Genomic DNA, 17,934 nt, shown 5'->3' with positions numbered 1-17,934 from the left:
ATCAGAGTCACCTTCTACCATGTTGCTTATGAGAACGCACAGCACAGCACAGCACAGCACGCACAACAACTGGTGGACCATCATCAGAGTCACCTTCTACCATGTTGTTATTGACGAACGCTAGCAAGATGCGACTAGCCACACGCTTTATGCTTGTGCGTTAGCGTGCTAGCCAGCACGACAACAACATCTTTGGTGTGCTGTGCTGTTGTGTCGGACCGTAGTCTCAAATACGCCAACAAAGATTAACAATAAAATAAAATAAAACCCCAATAAAGTAATAGAAACAAAAAAATAAATATGGAAGCACGCACACAGCCACAGCACCAGCACAGGCTAACGGACGGTAGACTCTGCATGATTAGCCGACCACCAGTTATCTGTTGCCGCGTTTGCTGTGCTGTGCTGTGGCGACCGATCTTCTTCAGAGTCACCTTCTACCCATATAGAATGCAACAACGTTAGTGATGATATCTGAACGTTAGAGTGAGCACCTCTCAGCAGCACATAGCATGATCAACCAGGTGTTGTTGTCGAGCATGCCAGCCAGATAGCTCAAGCTGCTTTGCCCGTTCTCATAAAAGCAACTAAGGGACCAGTAGAAGTGTGACCTCTGAATGATGGTTCACAGCCAGTTGTAATGTACCTGTCTATCGCGTTGCATGTGGCTGTTGTTTTGGTGCTTGATTCTCGTAGAAACAATCGGCGCTAGAAAGGCTGACCTGCTGACTACTCAGACTCGGGCTCGGCACACAAGCTACTGTGTGTGCGTGCTGTGCCCTGTGGGCTAGTCGATCTGATGTCCAGGATGGCTCACTCCGTATAAGTAACTACTAGTTTGGCTTGGATGAGTCCTCGCACAGCACATACGTATGGGCAGAAGCAGCCGTCAGACCATCATGCTACCTGATTGATGGCACTCGACACAACTTAGTTAGCTGGTGTGACCATCGATAGCTTCCAGACTGGTGCTGTTTTTGTCTATCGCATGTTCGCCTGTTATGCATGTGCGTGCTGCATAGAACGCACACATGTACGAAGCAGGCTGACTGCTGGCACATAGGATCGCGAGTCCCACAGGCACACCAAACGAATATGTTGTGCCGGGTGTGCTGTGCACCATCGCAGGTCACCTTGTCTACCATGTTGTATTAGTCGCTGATCGCGCACAATTGGCTACATACAGCAACATGGTAGAAGGTGACTCTGATGATGGTCCACCAGTTGTTGTGCGTGCTGTGCTGTGCTGTGCTGTGCGTGCTCATAAGCAACATGGTAGAAGGTGACTCTGATGATGGTCCACCAGTTGTTGTGCGTGCTGTGCTGTGCTGTGCGTGCTCATAAGCAACATGGTAGAAGGTGACTCTGATGATGGTCCACCAGTTGTTGTGCGTGCTGTGCTGTGCTGTGCTGTGCGTGCTCATAAGCAACATGGTAGAAGGTGACTCTGATGATGGTCCACCAGTTGTTGTGCGTGCTGTGCTGTGCTGTGCTGTGCGTTCTCATAAGCAACATGGTAGAAGGTGACTCTGATGATGGTCCACCAGTTGTTGTGCGTGCTGTGCTGTGCTGTGCTGTGCGTGCTCATAAGCAACATGGTAGAAGGTGACTCTGATGATGGTCCACCAGTTGTTGTGCGTGCTGTGCTGTGCTGTGCTGTGCGTGCTCATAAGCAACATGGTAGAAGGTGACTCTGATGATGGTCCACCAGTTGTTGTGCGTGCTGTGCTGTGCTGTGCTGTGCGTCTCATAAGCAACATGGTAGAAGGTGACTCTGATGATGGTCCACCAGTTGTTGTGCGTGCTGTGCTGTGCTGTGCTGTGCGTCTCATAAGCAACATGGTAGAAGGTGACTCTGATGATGGTCCACCAGTTGTTGTGCGTGCTGTGCTGTGCTGTGCGTGCTCATAAGCAACATGGTAGAAGGTGACTCTGATGATGGTCCACCAGTTGTTGTGCGTGCAGTGCTGTGCTGTGCGTTCTCATAAGCAACAAGGTAGAAGGTGACTCTGATGTTGACGCACAAGTTGTTGTGCGTACTGTGCTGTGCTGTGCTGTGCGTGCTCATAAGCAACATGGTAGAAGGTGACTCTGATGTTGACGCCACAAGTTGTTGTGCGTACTGTGCTGTGCTGTGCTGTGCGTGCTCATAAGCAACATGGTAGAAGGTGACTCTGATGATGGTCCACCAGTTGTTGTGCGTGCTGTGCTGTGCTGTGCGTTCTCATAAGCAACATGGTAGACGAAGGATCCATTCATTTTTCCGTGTTAATCGCATTCTTGGCCCCATGGCGTGACGCCAAACTTAAAAATCAGCCTTTTTGACCAATTTAAAACCTCCATAACCTTTTCAGTTTCCGGGGGATTTTCAAAATTTTGGGCTTAAAATGATCACAAAGGTCAATATTTTAAGAAACGAAGTATTTTTATTTTTTGATATTTTTTCGGCGAATCTCCAAGCGTAAGAAAATTCCAAAATTTTGACAAAAATTGAAACAATAAATTTTTTGTAAAATTTCATGCATACGAAAGTTGAACTCTTTTCAATGATTTTCGGAATTTTTTTTTTGAAAATCCGCCCAGGACTTCAAAAGTTATGGCGGTTTCAAAAATAAAAACATACGAATTTGGCGAATTTGTCGCAACATCATGGCGCCAAATATGGGATTAACACTGAAATATGAATGGATCCTTCGTCATAGTCCTAGTAGATTCTAAAAAAACATTGTGGATACCCTGGACACGAGTAGCAGTCGGGAACCTTCCTTTGTAGTAATTTTTATTGTGAACAGAATAGCAAATTTCATTCTCGCAATTATATGCCATGGCATAAGAGGATAGATTTAGTGAAGTGCAAGCAAATTATATGACATTTAATTATTTTAAATGATTAGTTTAATGTTAAAATGAAAAAATAAACTGTGTCGTGGTAATTGGCAAACTTGTTTATATTGGAAAAGTTTGCATATTAGTCACCTAATGTGGACCGTAACCCTGTTAACTTAATTCGTATATATTTACATCATGTTTCACATATTTACACTCTAAACAAAATTTTAATGAATCATTACTGCGCGGAGTGCATATATGACTCTACCGCGATAGTAATGATTTGGTATTAAAACAATGCTACATATGTATATGGTAAAAAAAAGTAATACAAGTAAGTGTTAAAATTATTACCAAAAAGTGTTATTTTATTACTATTTAAATCTATTCCAACATGGTATAAATTTTTAATTCCGTCACGGTAGAGTCATATATCTACTCCGCTTGTTTTTTTTATTACCTAGTTGCTAAGAGTGTATATACCATGAAATTTTCTTGTTTGAATTAATTTCGAACATATATTTCATAGTTATTTGCAGAACATTACACATTACAAATATGTGTTATACTTAAACTTAACCTAGATAATTAATCCTTTTCGCTCTCCACCACACAAATAATGGGAACTATGTTATCTCTAGCCCCGTTTTAAATACCAAAAAAAGGAATTTTTGATTTAAATTCGGACCTGTCCGTCGGCCATCTGCTATTGCACAATGCTCCTCTTAATTTGCATAAATTTCATTTTCAACTCTTTATATTGCTTTCCCAACTCTTGAATTCTATACAGTTCGACTTGTAATTCCTTGACCAGCTCTACCGAGGCATCATACTGAGTCAAACTATAACCACTCAGCGCAATTCGACCCACTCCAACAGCCAGTCCCAAAAAACACAAGACAGGATTACCCAGGGTTGCTGCGACAGATGCAGACAACAATTGAAGGCTACCGGTACCTACGCCTAAAATTGAATCATTCATGAAATCGTTCCCCCTCAGTTGAAGAATTTTCGTTTCGTTGCCAATTTGAATTTCGAGCCCAACTATTTAATTAATTTTCAAAATAATTATTCAAACTTTTTGAATTGTCCCATAAATTGTAGAATATTTCGTAAATTATAAAATATATATGTATACTTACAGATACACTCCATGACTTGTTCTAACTTATAATCTATGTCGTCCTTCATAAGATTCAATTGCCAGAATTCACCCTGATTCATTGTTCTGCCGTCGACATTGTAAGTCTTTTCAAACGTTTTGATCAACTCCTCCACTTCCCTCATAAGATTCCCGGCTTGAATAATTTTCTCCCTGGACCTGTCTCGTAAATTTTTCGCGTTTTCCAAAAGGATGATAAAATTTTTCAATCGGAAATATTGCACCCCAAGAGCACCAATCTCCATGGCGAGGCCAAATTTAATTAGCAAATTCATTCGGCTTGCAGCTTTCGCCGCTTCGGCACAATGGCCGCCCGCATTGATGCCCCTGACGTGTAGATAGGCAGCCCCAATGGGTTCCACAGCCTTAATTATAACTGGCAAGGACGTGAAAACCGAGTTAAGCAGGCCATTCTTGACTTCGGTGGGTGCCTGATTAAAAAAAAGTTAAATTATTATGCAGGTAAAGGGGGGGGAGGGGTGAGCACGCACAACTGATGGCTTACATTGGCGCTCAATTTTTCGCCCAATTGTATTAAGTTGCCAATTTCTGCTTTTACATCCATTGTGAGTGAATTTAATAGAATGTAAGCAACAATTTAAGATTCCCTTCGAAATTGAACTGCAATAAAAAAATCATTAATACAAATTGGTTGCCTAAGTGAATTATTACGGATAATAATGCAAAGATCGAGTCACAAGTCAATAGCTACTATAAATATGTGCTGTGATCACCAATTTCAAGAAATACTTTTATTTTTTGCGGAAGTTCAGACTGTTCAAACAAGCAGAATATTTAGCATACGGATAGCAGACGACTGAATATCTTCAAAAACTGTCAGTGGTTTAAGTAGCCCCGGCTGCAAATAGATAAGAACATTTTGCAAGGTATGCATCCATTATTAGGAAATCCTTGTGATCAGTTATCAGTCTGGAACAACGTAGTTGATCAAGCACGGAGTGGTTCGGCCGATCCAAGTTTGAACTCCACACAATATTTGCGTTGATAAGCAAAGTCTGAAGGGTTCATTCAACTCCAATCTTTTTTGTATTTTGCTTCATGAAGTATGAGAATAGGAGACGGAATAAGTGGTCTCGTTTTCACTGCGAAAATTTTTTATTAAGCATACCAACGGCAGTAGTAGTAATTTGATCCTGAAAGTTGAAATTGGAAACAGAATTTTTTGATTAGTTAAGAAATAACCCCACGAACAATTGTCTAAACCCGGTTCCCAAAAGTGTCCTTTGTGAAATCTATGCTCGATTCAACCGCTTGGGATTCAAATATGGACGGCAGCCGTTAAAATTAGTGAAAAAAACAGCATCTTAGTGTAAAAATTGCCCCCAGTGTGTACATAAATATGAAAGTTCAAAGGTTAGGTCGACAAAGAAAATAAGTATTCGGAAAGACTCAGAAATGAGTTCAAATATAATACTTACTTAACTTATAACTTTACTTCATAATTGCTTAACTTTGAGTTCATATATAGTTTAACAATTGCACAATTCACTCATTTCACACGTTAACGAAGATTTGACTTGAGTGCACCCAATATTTCACACTATCTTGTTTTTCGCATTTGAACGTTTGCTCTTATCGGTCAGGTACATATGTATGTAAATAATTTACGGGTTTTTCTATCTGCTAACACTCCACGTATAATTGTACGTAATACCTACGTGATAATCACGTTCTGCGCAATTGCATATGCATAAGTGCTCAGTGGTCTTGATCAGTGTGTGCAGGGCAAAAAGGCAGGCAATCCCTTTTTGCCTGCATTTTTGCCTTTTTGCCCCACAAAAATGGTTGCCTTTTTGCCTTTTTGCTACTTGGGGCGGGATGAGACGTAAATTCTAGGATAAAATTCCAACAATTGTAAGTGAAAGTTATTCATTGCGTTGCCTACCTTTTTTTATACACATTGCCTTTAACCCACAAATTTAATTCAGTAAGCTGATGACGATGCAAACACAACCATAAAAATATGTATTTAGGGAATAGTACATTAATTCAACTAATTTAAAGTATCTCCGAAAGCCATAACTTTCAAATTAAATTTAGAAAATGAAATATATTCTGTAATTTGTTTAGTATGCTACAAATAACAACATGTTATAAATCTCGCACATATATGAAAATATTCCCAAAAATCAAAAAGGTTTCAAAAAGGCTTCAAAAAAGCAAAAAGGCACGCAAAAAGGCAATCCGGCATTGAAAAAGGCATGAAAAAATAGCAAAAAGTCTGCCTTTTTGCATACACTGGTCTTGATGGGCGTTGGATGACTAGGTATATGCATGAGATTTGATTCGGAAAAAATAAAACTGCATCTTATATAATTTGAGTTCGATTTGAGACACGGAGGAGAGTGGTCGAGTCTCTCTCTCTCTGCATTTCAATCGGCTCCACGTAACAACTACACACTTTACTCAGCTCTTTCCTTGCGCTTTGCGCATGAAAGTGTAAACTGTTAAATTGTGCACTGAAAATACTGCAACAAACTACCCAGGCTATTGAAAGTATATCTTTCTTACACTCGTCAACACTACGGGACAATCATCTCATAATTTTGTGGGGGGCAGAATTTTGTGTGTGCGTCTTGTTAAAGCCGAACTGTATTGTCATCCAGAAGGAGGACCGGGTACGTCTTTGTTACTTCGTCGCCACATCTTGCAACGTTTTTCGCCAAATGATGGGGGCCGGGACAGAGGACGCTCTTCCAGCCATCATCATTCGTGTCCACCCAAGGGACACCTGGGGGTCATTCTTCGTTGGGAATCAGTGCCACATCGGGACCCCGTGGCGGCCGCTGTGACCCATTTCAACAGGATGTGGCGAATTCTATCTTCGATCGAGGAGGCGTACTACGACTTGTCATCACACTCCAATGCGTGGACTTTGTTCTTCTTCCCTTTCCGGTAAGGATTGCAGGAGCAACAGCACCCACGATTCCATATCACATTCGTCTCCTCCCCCTCTTATCTACCTACCACCGACCGGATGTCATAATTTCTTCTACACACTTCTTCTCCCTTCCAAAATATCACCATACGTCGCATCTAAATCTGGCTGGGCTGGCTTCCTCTCCTCACAACAACATTCCTTGACCAATATCACGTCGCTCAAATTCTTCAACCATGGACTGGAATCTCGGCTGACTCAACAATTATACACTTTTATGACATACTTACTCTGTCACGATGGTTGTTAAATAACTGACTCAACTCTGTCTTTCGTGTGCATTATTATGACCTTGTTTTATATACTGATCTCTTATCAAATCGAACTCCCAGATTTAATGAATGTCAATTTAATTACTCATCTTACTGTAATTTTTGTGACTCATTTAATGACTTTGTAAAATTTGCTCCTTTATGGGCCCAACGAGGCCGTAAAAAAGGAATAAATCATACCAATACCAATTCCAATATCTTATATAATTTTACGTATTTTTGCTCGAAAACTGTGTACCTCCAAAAAATTAAGTCTCATCGCAAAAATTAACTCATGATAAATGCTTTTAGGATAATAAAATCTACTCAAAGTTAAGCTAAATTTCTGCAAGTTTGGATAAATAATGACTCTCATTGTTTACTCGACCAGTTATATATTTTACGCAACGTTGAGTAAATTTTACTCAACTTTATTTAGAGTGTGCATACGTCTGGTAGCTCGTTATGTGTACATAATATACACATATTTAATGAGAACGTTTGACCATCAGTTCAACTTGTGGTGAACATCAATTCATAGAAAAATCATTCAGATCAAACGTCACCATTCACACAAATGTTCGCATTTCTTACGGACTTAGGGATTTTATTTCAGTCCGCATATGTACAAAAAAACCTCAAATTGTAGGTTTAATAGGTACAGCTTGGTATTGATTTTTACGTTATTTATTTCCTATCGAATTACAACTCAGCAAATTGTCTGACACATAAATATTTAGGAAATGGAGATAATGTCAAAATTAAAAAATTATCCCACCGGATGAAGGGACAAGACCTACATACATGCATAAAACGACATGTCATTTGAAAAAAAAAATGAATCCTGTGAACAATTCAAAGCTGGGGAACTTATTGTACATATTAATTTAATTGGACAATTTAAGTTAGGATTGTCTTATTTACACTCTTTGCAACTTTGTAACAAAACCCAGAATTTCGTTGACACCAAGCGTCGACGATTGGTGTCATTATTTTCTATCCGTCTTCAGAGAACTCACCTGGAGAAAACTGCACGAACCGTGCTTACCCGCCGCTTGTGTCCACTCACGTTCTACTCTCAACAAGGGATGACTCAGCACGTTAAGAATTATCACGATGAGAAAAAATATTTTTGCACGATTTCCCATCGTGCACATGACCTCCCATTTGTCGTCGTGGGAGGTCAAAAGAATTTGTAGCGAACGTGAAATTCGAACGTTCATCGGAAAATTAGAATATTTCAGAAGTCTATACATGATGGTAAGCTACATATTTTTGTCAGATAGTAAACCAACCGTTTGTGACCCTTGGCCAGGCCTACACGGTCACTGGAGCGTCGTAGGTCAAATTGAATATCAAATTCGTGCTCAGCGTTTAAAATCGGTTGAAATTGAAACGTCTGAAGTGACTTATCGACTTTCCAATGGAGTAGATACGCAAATCACTTTCCCCACTTTCACGTCCGTTACATCAAAATTACTTTCACTTCCGTGGACAGACATTTCCAGCTTATAATATAGATGTTACAAAATGACTTAAAATAGCATGGTTTCGCAGATATACATTTAAAAAAAGCGGTATTGTTTTAATAAATCGCTTAATTATTCTGATTTCAGGATTTTATGGCAATTTTTATTTTAGGCTTAATCGGGATCAACGTTTTAATCGGTAGTATCATTGGCTGTTGTTACTGCGCCCTTTGCTGCTGTTTTGCGTCTTAGAAAAAAGGCCAAGAGTCAAATTGATTGTAAGTGATTCCTGCATAAGTTTGTAGGTTAAGTTTGTATGTTTCTGAGTTTCTGAATAACTAGTTTTTGAATAGTTACGCTGCCCATTTAGACGTACAAGTTTACATACAGAATTCTGGAATAAATTATTTACATATTTATTAAAATGTTGTGAAACTGGCTACGAGGATTATTTTTTTTTTAAATTTTACAGTCTATTTTTCTTCTTTCGACGAATAAATAAATATTGTCTCCTTCAAGGTCAGTACTCTGCATCTAAAAATTGAAGAAAACAATTTTTTCTAAGCTTGACTAAGCATCTAATCCATTTATCGAAATAAATAAGTGAGGGACATATGTAGGTAGTTGCACCATACTACATACGTCGGGCGACATATGGTTTTTCTATACATATGTCGCACGACGTGGTTTCGCAAGAACGGGACTCGAGCCGAGAACCACACCCACAGGATTTATGGTTATCCAATATCAATCTCAACAAGCCGAGCCCCTCAGCAGAAAATATTTCAAAAAAATTGAAAATTTTCAAAAACATGGATTTTTCTATTCAATTTGATAAAGCAACTGTCTGGGATAATAAATATGACAAAATTATGAAAATCCGATCAAAACTGGATTTTTGGGGAAGGGTTTAGTGATGCTAGTTTAGCGTTGGGCGCACTTCCAAAAGGGTGTGGCGGTCACAAATGGGGCAAATGTGGCATCAAACTGCGTTTATTTCGGGCAGGGAAGAAATCAACACAACTTTGTGTTCATATCTTCACGAACTTGTGTTAGCTTTCCTCCATCTGGGGAACTTTTTTGTGTTTACACAATTTTGTGGCAAATCAATTCCAAATCCGGTGAAGTTCACACCGGATTTTGTTGATCTGGGGTAAAAATTGTTAAGAGTGTATAATCCATACGTGTTCAAAAAAATTATTTTCAGTCAATGTCAGCCATCCCGATTTTTGACCGAATATTTACATTCACAGTTAATCAGTTCGTTTCAAATTCATTTCATATCATTTCATTTCATTTCACTTTATTTCTTACTTCGCCCCATAAATTTGGCATAGGGTGAAAAATGAAAGGAGCGAAAAATCATTTCTTTCACGTTCACTCGTCTGAAATGAAGGAAGTTTTTATTCATTTTAATTCACATGAAAAGAAATTCATACTCATTCACTATCAAAACACGAAAGTAAACAGGTATGGTATAATCCAGTACATATTAAGTGGCTTAACAACAAATAAATACGCAGAAATGTATATATAATTCTTCTAAATAAGCAATTAATTTATTTCTAGGTATTTGGTATCCTATTTTGCACGGTTTGAGAGGACATTTTTTCATATAACAATTTATTGATAGCTTTCGGATCTACTTGATCCTTCTTCAAGTCAATTGATTGTATAAAATTTGTGAAATGTACAAATACAAATTACTTAAATACTTTATCTCAATAATATTTCACTTATGATTTGCTAGGTAACTGGGTCAAATTTTAAAAAATTTATGAGTGTGGAGGACCATATGGGATTTATGTTCATTCCTCGAGATGAATTCATATTGTTTGACGTATTTCGTATTGATAATCCTTCTTTGAATTTTCTGTGAAATTTTCTTGATTCTGGAAACATCATTTTGAGGGAATTTAGGTCTATGTTATGTTCATTTTCAATCATATGTAGGAAAACAGGTGATTTGATGTTACTTCGTTTCACATCGTTTTGGTGTTCAATAAAACGTATGTTAATATCTCTTCCAGTTTCTCCAATATACTTGTCATCGCAGTTTTCGCATTTGAATTCATAAACTCCTTTTCTAGATTTGAAAGGCTTCTGTTTTAAGTTACATAATAAAGATGAGATTTTTTGACCAGGATAGTAACCAATCTCCCATGAAAGTTTCCTTCGTATGAATTGTGCCATTTTTGTTGTTGTATTGCCGGCCCAAGGGAGAATGACTCGTTTTTCGATTTCTTTCTTCATAGTTGGCATGATTAATTTTTGTTTTGTAAGTTTGAGTCGGTTATCTATCATTGAGATTGGGTATCCATTTTTGGTTAATATTTTTTTGACAACTTCAATTTCTTCTTCTTGGTGGTCTTCATCACAAAGTTTTAAGGCTCTGGATAACAAGGTGTCACAAACACTAATTTTGTGTGCGTTTGGATGGAATGAGTCGTAATGGAGATACTTATTTGTTTGGGTAGGTTTTCTAAATACGTGAAATCCAATTGTTCCATCTTTTTTGTTGTAGAGCATGATATCTAGGAAAGGTATTTTTTCATCAACTTCTAGTTCAATAGTAAACTGGATGGCTGGATGAAAACTGTTGATTTTGTCATGGATCTGTTTAATGTTTCGTCTTCTTGCTATTGCGAAAATATCATCTACGAATCTTTTCCAAAACTTGATTTGTCGATTATTATGTACACATTCTAGTTCTAACATTTCGAGACATAATTCTGCGACAATTGCTGAAATTGGAGATCCCATTGCTGTACCTTCCTTTTGTTGGTAGTACTTGTCTTCATATTGGAAATATGTTGATGACATGCATATTTTCAATAATTCCATTATACTTTTTCTTTTCAATTTGTTTGGTGTGGAATATTTTTCTTTCAACAGATTATTGATGTATTCCAATGTTTTCGAAATTGGTACATTTGTGAATAATCATTTCACATCGAATGAAACTTTTATTTCTCCTGGTCGTAGTTTTATTTTCTTTATTTCATTCACAAATTCTGTTGAATTTTTTACTGTGTATTTATGGTTTTGTGTGAGCTGTTTCAAGATGTTGGATAGAAACTTGGCCATTTCATATGTTGGTGATCTTCTGAAGTCCACTACAGGTCCACCATGTAAATACCTATTTCTAGGTATTTACATACATACCTAACGAGCCATTCCTGCATAATATGCTAAGTAGTTGTCATGAAATTTTTTTTAAAAATTTGCGCAAAAATAAACTTAAATCTATGCATTTATTTTATTTTCTCTAATTTTATAGTCCATCCAAATCCTGTTGAATTATCTATTCGTGCATCTTGCATTTAAATAAACATTCAAATAAATTAGGGAGAATCCAATACCTAAATATGTAAATATATGTATGACCACTTATACTATACATTTTAGCATACAGATAATATTTGTACAAAAAATAATTGCTAATTTAATTATTATAAAATTATATTATGAACATACACAACGAAACACACAATTCCTTGAATACATTTACATACTGACGGTGTTGTATCTGTCACGAAATGCACAAGAATTCAGATACATCAACACATTTATCCTTTGCAAATTAGAAAGTATAAACATTTTATTACTCGTGTGGGACCTTCCGTAAATTACGTCACGCAAGAGGGGGCGAGGCGAATCGAAGGCTCCAATGATATTGTGGCCATGTTACACTCTAAACAAAATTTTAATGAATCATTACTGCCCGGAGTGCATATATGACTCTACCGCGATAGTAATGATTTGGTATTAAAATAAATACACTCTAAAAAATATCGAGCAAAATTCACTCAATTTTGAGTGAAATTGCCACCAGGACAACTATTGAGTAAAAGTTACCCAATAAAAGTTAAAATTTATCCAACTTTGAAAGATTTTTGCTCAAACTTGAGTAAATTTAAACTTTGGCGCGGTAAATTTTACTCTATAGTTGTCTTGGTGGCAATTTCACGTAACAGTGTACTATATGGTAAAAAAAGCAATACAAGTTAGTGTTAAAATTGATACCAAAAAGTGTTATTTTATTACTAAATCTAGAGTCATATATCTACTCCGCCTGTTTTTTTATTACCAACCTGCTAAGAGTGCATGTGACACATGTTAAAGGGGGGGAGGGCGGGGTCAAGAAAATCGCGATTTTTTCGTTACCTAATTTATGCGCAGTCCCTAACATTAGTTGCACATATACATGGTTTGATTACATGAATACTTCAGCATTCTTAGAATCTGCGTCGCCTTCGTGACTTGCTGAATCACGTTTAATGGCTTATTCGTGTCAAAACCTTCAAATCAAAGTTGAAATTAAATATCACGCTGAACATTTTATTTCTCAGTCTAAAATTTTCCTGCAGCCGAGCAACACAAATTAGTTTTACCATGGCGAAAGTTTTCATTATTTTGCTACTACTCTTAGTCGTGGAGTTTGTGGAACATTCCTCTGCCTTGAATTGCACCGGTATCCAAAATCTTGGGGAGTTCCAAAGTCGTGAGTTTTGTTTTTATTTTTTCTATGGAAAAATTTTACTGGAAGCAGGATATTCCGACCTGGGTTTTCATGGGTTGGGTTTTGTTAGGGTTTTATTGGGTTTCAATGAGTAAATGAATAAAACCCAGTGGGTTTTAACATGTTCAGTGGGTTTTAATGGGTTTTAATGGGTTTTAATTGAGTTTTACCGTAAAACTAATTTCAAAAAGTTAAATACATTTCCTATACGTTAGAAGACGTTATCTCGATTTGCCTACATACTTTATTTCATTACTATTATAATATATGAAAATTCAGAACCAATTAACCATTTACTCCATCCTTTAGCATCACAGATTTCCAGTGCTATAAAAAAATATAATTTTAGAATCGATACAAATTCCAATATGGGCAAAGAAAATTTGTATCTGATTGGAACTGAATTTGTAATAATTGCGAATTATTTTTGCTAAGTTATTACTTAAAATCTAATAAAACCCATTAAAATCCATTAAAACCCAAATAAAACCCACTTAACATGGTAAAACACATTAAACCCCATGGGCGATTTTATTATTTTTGACTACATAAACCCTGGGTTTTTCCAAACCCTGACTGGAAGAAATTAAAATTAATTTTGATATGAAAATGATGAAATGAACATTTAAAAAATCGTAAATTTTTATGAAAGTTATGAAGGCCAAGTTTAAAGATGGGATAACGGAGAAAGAGTGCCAGACGATTGGTGGGGTCAAGACGCACTGCTCCAGTTCGAAAGGGGACGAGCAGTGCAGAAAAGATGCCGGAGCTAACTACAAACCAGTAGCGGAAATGAAGGGAAAATGCGCCTTCAACAAAAAATTTTGTTGCCTCAGCGTTTAAATTCTATTCGTTACTTTAACATATTCGAAACTATAAGACAACGTAAATTATAAAAAGCAATTCATTTTCAAACTTGTTTCATGAATAAATACATATTTCTAATCCTTGCAAATCATAAATTTCCATATATATAAATAAATTTATTACACGGGCTGAATTATTGTTATGGCAAACAAGAATTACATAAATATTAAACTCACGCTTGTCTCTAGTTTTCGATTAAATATTTTCAATTTTCTGTCTCTTTGTTAGATAACATTTACCACAGGAAAAAAAATCATCCAATTAAGCAATGACTACGGATTTGAAAAGCTTAGTTTTTCGGATCTAGCTCAATTTCCATCCGATTTTAAAAACATTCCAGAGTTAATGACGACAGATTAGAATTGAACTGTTGAACAGGGGGATAAAATGCTGACCTGTGTGACACACGCTGTGTCTGCCGTATAAAAATCGTGTGGCGACTTGGGCATAATACCGCAATGCGGTATTATGCTGACCAAGTATGCGGTAACCGCATACTTGGTCAGCATACTAATTTATGCAGAAAAATTGTGCACAATTGTGCACAACATTTATGGAGGGCATATTCTGCATAAAAGCTTATAAGTTCATATTTTTATGAAGAGATTTTTCTTCATGCAAGGCTTATGACTAGAAATCTCTCCTTTTAGCCCGAGTCAGCTTATGGTACTGGTCTGTCCGTCTGTCTGTCCGTCTGTCTGTCCGTCTGTCTGTCCGTCTGTCTGTCCGTCTGTCTGTCCGTCTGTCTGTCCGTCTGTCCGATTCACGATAACTCTCTTTAAACTTATCCTATCGACTTGAAATTTGGTACATATGTAGTATGGCACAAATGAGGAGTTAACTTCGAAGATGGGCGAAATTGGTCGACCGGTGGGGGTCATATAGGTGGGTGGGGTATTGTGCACCAAAATTACAGAATTGTCGTAGAAAGCGGAAATTTGGTATTGGGGTTGCTAATGGTCAATATGTTGGAGCAACACCGAGGTGTTGAATTTCTTTCTTGGGGCTGCCTTGGTCTATTATTGAGACTGATTTCTGCGCCAAGATGGTCCAATTATTTCCCTCAGTTAAGAAATTCAACCTATCAATCGAACCTTTGGCCCCCATGGTTCACGACAACACGCACAAATCGGAAATCGTCAAATCCAATATATTAAATCCTTAAACTAATACATACGTTGTTTCGAAAAACAACACCATTAAGAAAATACATACGACAAAAATCAAATAAACCATAAAACCATTATCCTGATTTATGCATTGGTCCATTTACATAATTACAATTGCAACATCTCACAGGGTCATTTTAACAGATTTTGTTTAATTTTCCTGCCCAAAAGAACCTATAGGTTCTTTATAAATATATCTATAAATATGCATACTTATGAAACAAATACCAGATAATCAATTCTCTGCGCTACACTAAAATATTCACCCAGTTCCCTCACCCATTGCAGTTAATTTATTTAAGTATTTAGCTGCTATTTTACCCCTTGCAATATAAACGTATGCAAAACATGATTATAGTTTAACAGAAAATACTAAAAATAATAGTATATATTGTTAATAATGCTTATTAAACTCTCTGTCAGGCAGGAGGGTGGGCAACAATTTCGATCGAAGAGTCCGAAATTCTAAACAGTTCGCAAACGCTGTACATGGCAGACACATTTCTCCCAGTCATAATTGTGGTAAAGTGCCCTCATCATACTATGGGGGTAAGCGAAGATTCAAAAGGTATACAACGCTATCTCCGCTATGGGAAGTACTTGAAGTGTATACCAGTCAAATGGGACACTACTAATGGAATTATTGTCGTGCAACCCGCAAACCGCCAAAAACGCGTTATTCTATCGATTTTGGCGACGTCTTGTCGCCTATATTCCACAACGTTGTATCCATCTAGCATGTATGTATGTATGTATGTAATTTCAGGGTGGGCTGGCCCGAGAGCCAACCCGTAGCGGTATCACATTTAAGAATAATTGCTCCCATGTTACAAGTGCTAGTATGGCTATCCTGCTTGTGTCCTCACTGCTATTAATGAGCAGATAGGATGGCAGATATTTAACAGGCCATAGCTGATGTACGAGGCACTGGACCCCCTATCCTCACGCCACCCGCTCTATGTTCGCATTACTCTCACGGGTATGTAGAGCGAGAGCCTGCCCCATGGAACGGAGAACCCAAGTAGACACACCATCCACACCTGACCATACTATTTGCACCTCTTGATATATGCCCCTTTGGATCGAAGACAACCATTGATAGGTATGCCTGCTCAGTCCACTCTACAGATCTTATCCAGTGGTCTCATCACCACTGAACCACTGGTAGGGCAGCCAGTTTTCTCCCAGAGCAGGTATTGGGTTCCGGACGGTGGGCCCCCATCCCTGCTCTTCGGTTGGGTCATAAGTGCTTAACTTTTGGTCCCGAAGAACCAAAGCAACCACCTCACCAACGCTGGCATCATCCATCTAGCATCGTCAATCGATCGGAAGCTGTCCTTGGCGCGATATTGTATATCTACAGTATCGGCAGAAAGTCTTTCTACCCCCATACTTCAAGCACATAAAGCGTTATATTTCTCGAGAAGCTTTGTGGAATAAAATACAATTTTGCACAATTACTTACCATGATGCAAGGTTTTCGAAACCATACTTTGGATAATGGCGTGGAACAAGAAACGACACAGTGAATTGATATGCCAAATTTCAAACGGCAAAAAGTCTTTCCACCCTCATTAAAGTTTGATATAACTTTTATTTTAGAATTTTGTCTGTTTATTAGCAGTAAAATTAGTATCTAGTGTGTCCACCTTGAGCCTTTAGGAGGGCAAGGACACGTCTTGGCATCGACTCAACTAATGAGTTGTTGAAACAGGTGTCCAAATTCTCACATGCAAGCTTTATGGGTTCGTCCAGCGCTTTAGGCTTTGATGGTTTGTTCTTTGGAATTTTTGCCTTCACAATTGAGCATAAATGTTCACTGGAATTCCTGCCCAGTGACTTTAGAGGCCACTCCAACAATTTAATCTTATTTTGGGAAACAAACTCTTCAATAATCCGACGTGTGCTTCGAATTTCCGTCATCTTGGAAAATATAATTATTTCCCAACCGTAATTTCTTTTCTGATTCCATCAAATTCCGACATAGAATGTCGCGATGTTAGTTGGAGTGCATGATACCGCTGATGGTTTCAAAATTTTCGACCCCCTTCCAAGACATACAGTCACAACTCTTCGATTTTCGCCCACTTGCTTAATAGCTGGCATACAATACTTGGCAACGTCTGCATCTCCTGGTCGTCTCCAGATTCGAGTGAACCCATCTGATCCAAACCGGTTCTTTGGGGTCTTGTCCCTCCATTTAACTCTTTTCCGGTTTTGAATCGTCCAATTTTGATGCTTTTTAGCCAATTTTATGCGTGCAGCAATATGGGGCTTCGAGAGACTTACTTTATCCGTACAGCGTGTGCGTTATACCCGACTCCATTGATCCTATTCTTTGTAGTTAGCAAAGAAACTTATAGATTATATTCTTCCCTCATTCTCAGTTGATTTTTGGTGCAGGTACCCGAGAACTTCGCTGGATTTTGGAGATATGAACGTGCTCCACGCTTGCGGTGGTGATCCTTGGCCGCCCAGAACATGTCAAATTTGCCCCTGCACTAAATTTTTTGCACTTTTGGACTACTTTTGCAACTGCGCCCCTCCCCATAAGCAGCTTATCAGCAATCTGTCTGTATCCAATCCCCTTATCGTAAACCTTACCAAATTCCTACTTGCCACGATTTTCGAAAAGGATGGCAACCTACCTCGTAAATTAAGAGGGAAATTCTTTATTCGTCCAATCTTGGGTTCATGGTGTCTTGC

General features: G+C 38.0%; 1 protein-coding gene across 1 annotated transcript; it reads right to left on the bottom strand.

Moving 5' to 3' along the window:
• Positions 1-3,296: 3,296 nt before the first annotated feature.
• On the bottom strand, positions 3,297-4,845 carry LOC110849851. Its single transcript, XM_022097313.2, has 4 exons — positions 4,726-4,845; positions 4,497-4,612; positions 3,972-4,422; positions 3,297-3,873 (listed from the first exon to the last, which is right to left on the bottom strand). Exons 2-4 carry the CDS (start codon positions 4,554-4,556, stop codon positions 3,536-3,538), a joined length of 849 nt encoding a protein of 282 aa, XP_021953005.1. The 5' UTR covers positions 4,557-4,612; positions 4,726-4,845; the 3' UTR covers positions 3,297-3,535.
• Between the last annotated feature and the right edge of the window lie 13,089 nt (positions 4,846-17,934).

The sequence above is a fragment of the Folsomia candida genome, unplaced genomic scaffold, assembly GCF_002217175.1.
Source record: "Folsomia candida strain VU population unplaced genomic scaffold, ASM221717v1 Fcan01_Sc005, whole genome shotgun sequence".
Lineage (NCBI taxonomy): Eukaryota > Metazoa > Arthropoda > Collembola > Entomobryomorpha > Isotomidae > Folsomia > Folsomia candida.
Note: the sequence above shows the minus strand (reverse complement) of the source record. Positions and strands in the feature narration are given on the sequence as shown.

Excerpts from the sequence above, each read along its gene's own strand:
- LOC110849851 (XM_022097313.2), bottom strand. The coding sequence starts at position 4,556 with ATGGATGTAAAAGCAGAAATTGGCAACTTAATACAATTGGGCGAAAAA. Across the intron at positions 4,423-4,496 it reads GCGAAAAATTGAGCGCCAAT|GCACCCACCGAAGTCAAGAA; the intron begins GTAAGCCATCAG and ends TTTTTTAATCAG. Across the intron at positions 3,874-3,971 it reads ACAAGTCATGGAGTGTATCT|TTGGGCTCGAAATTCAAATT; the intron begins GTAAGTATACAT and ends TTAATTAAATAG.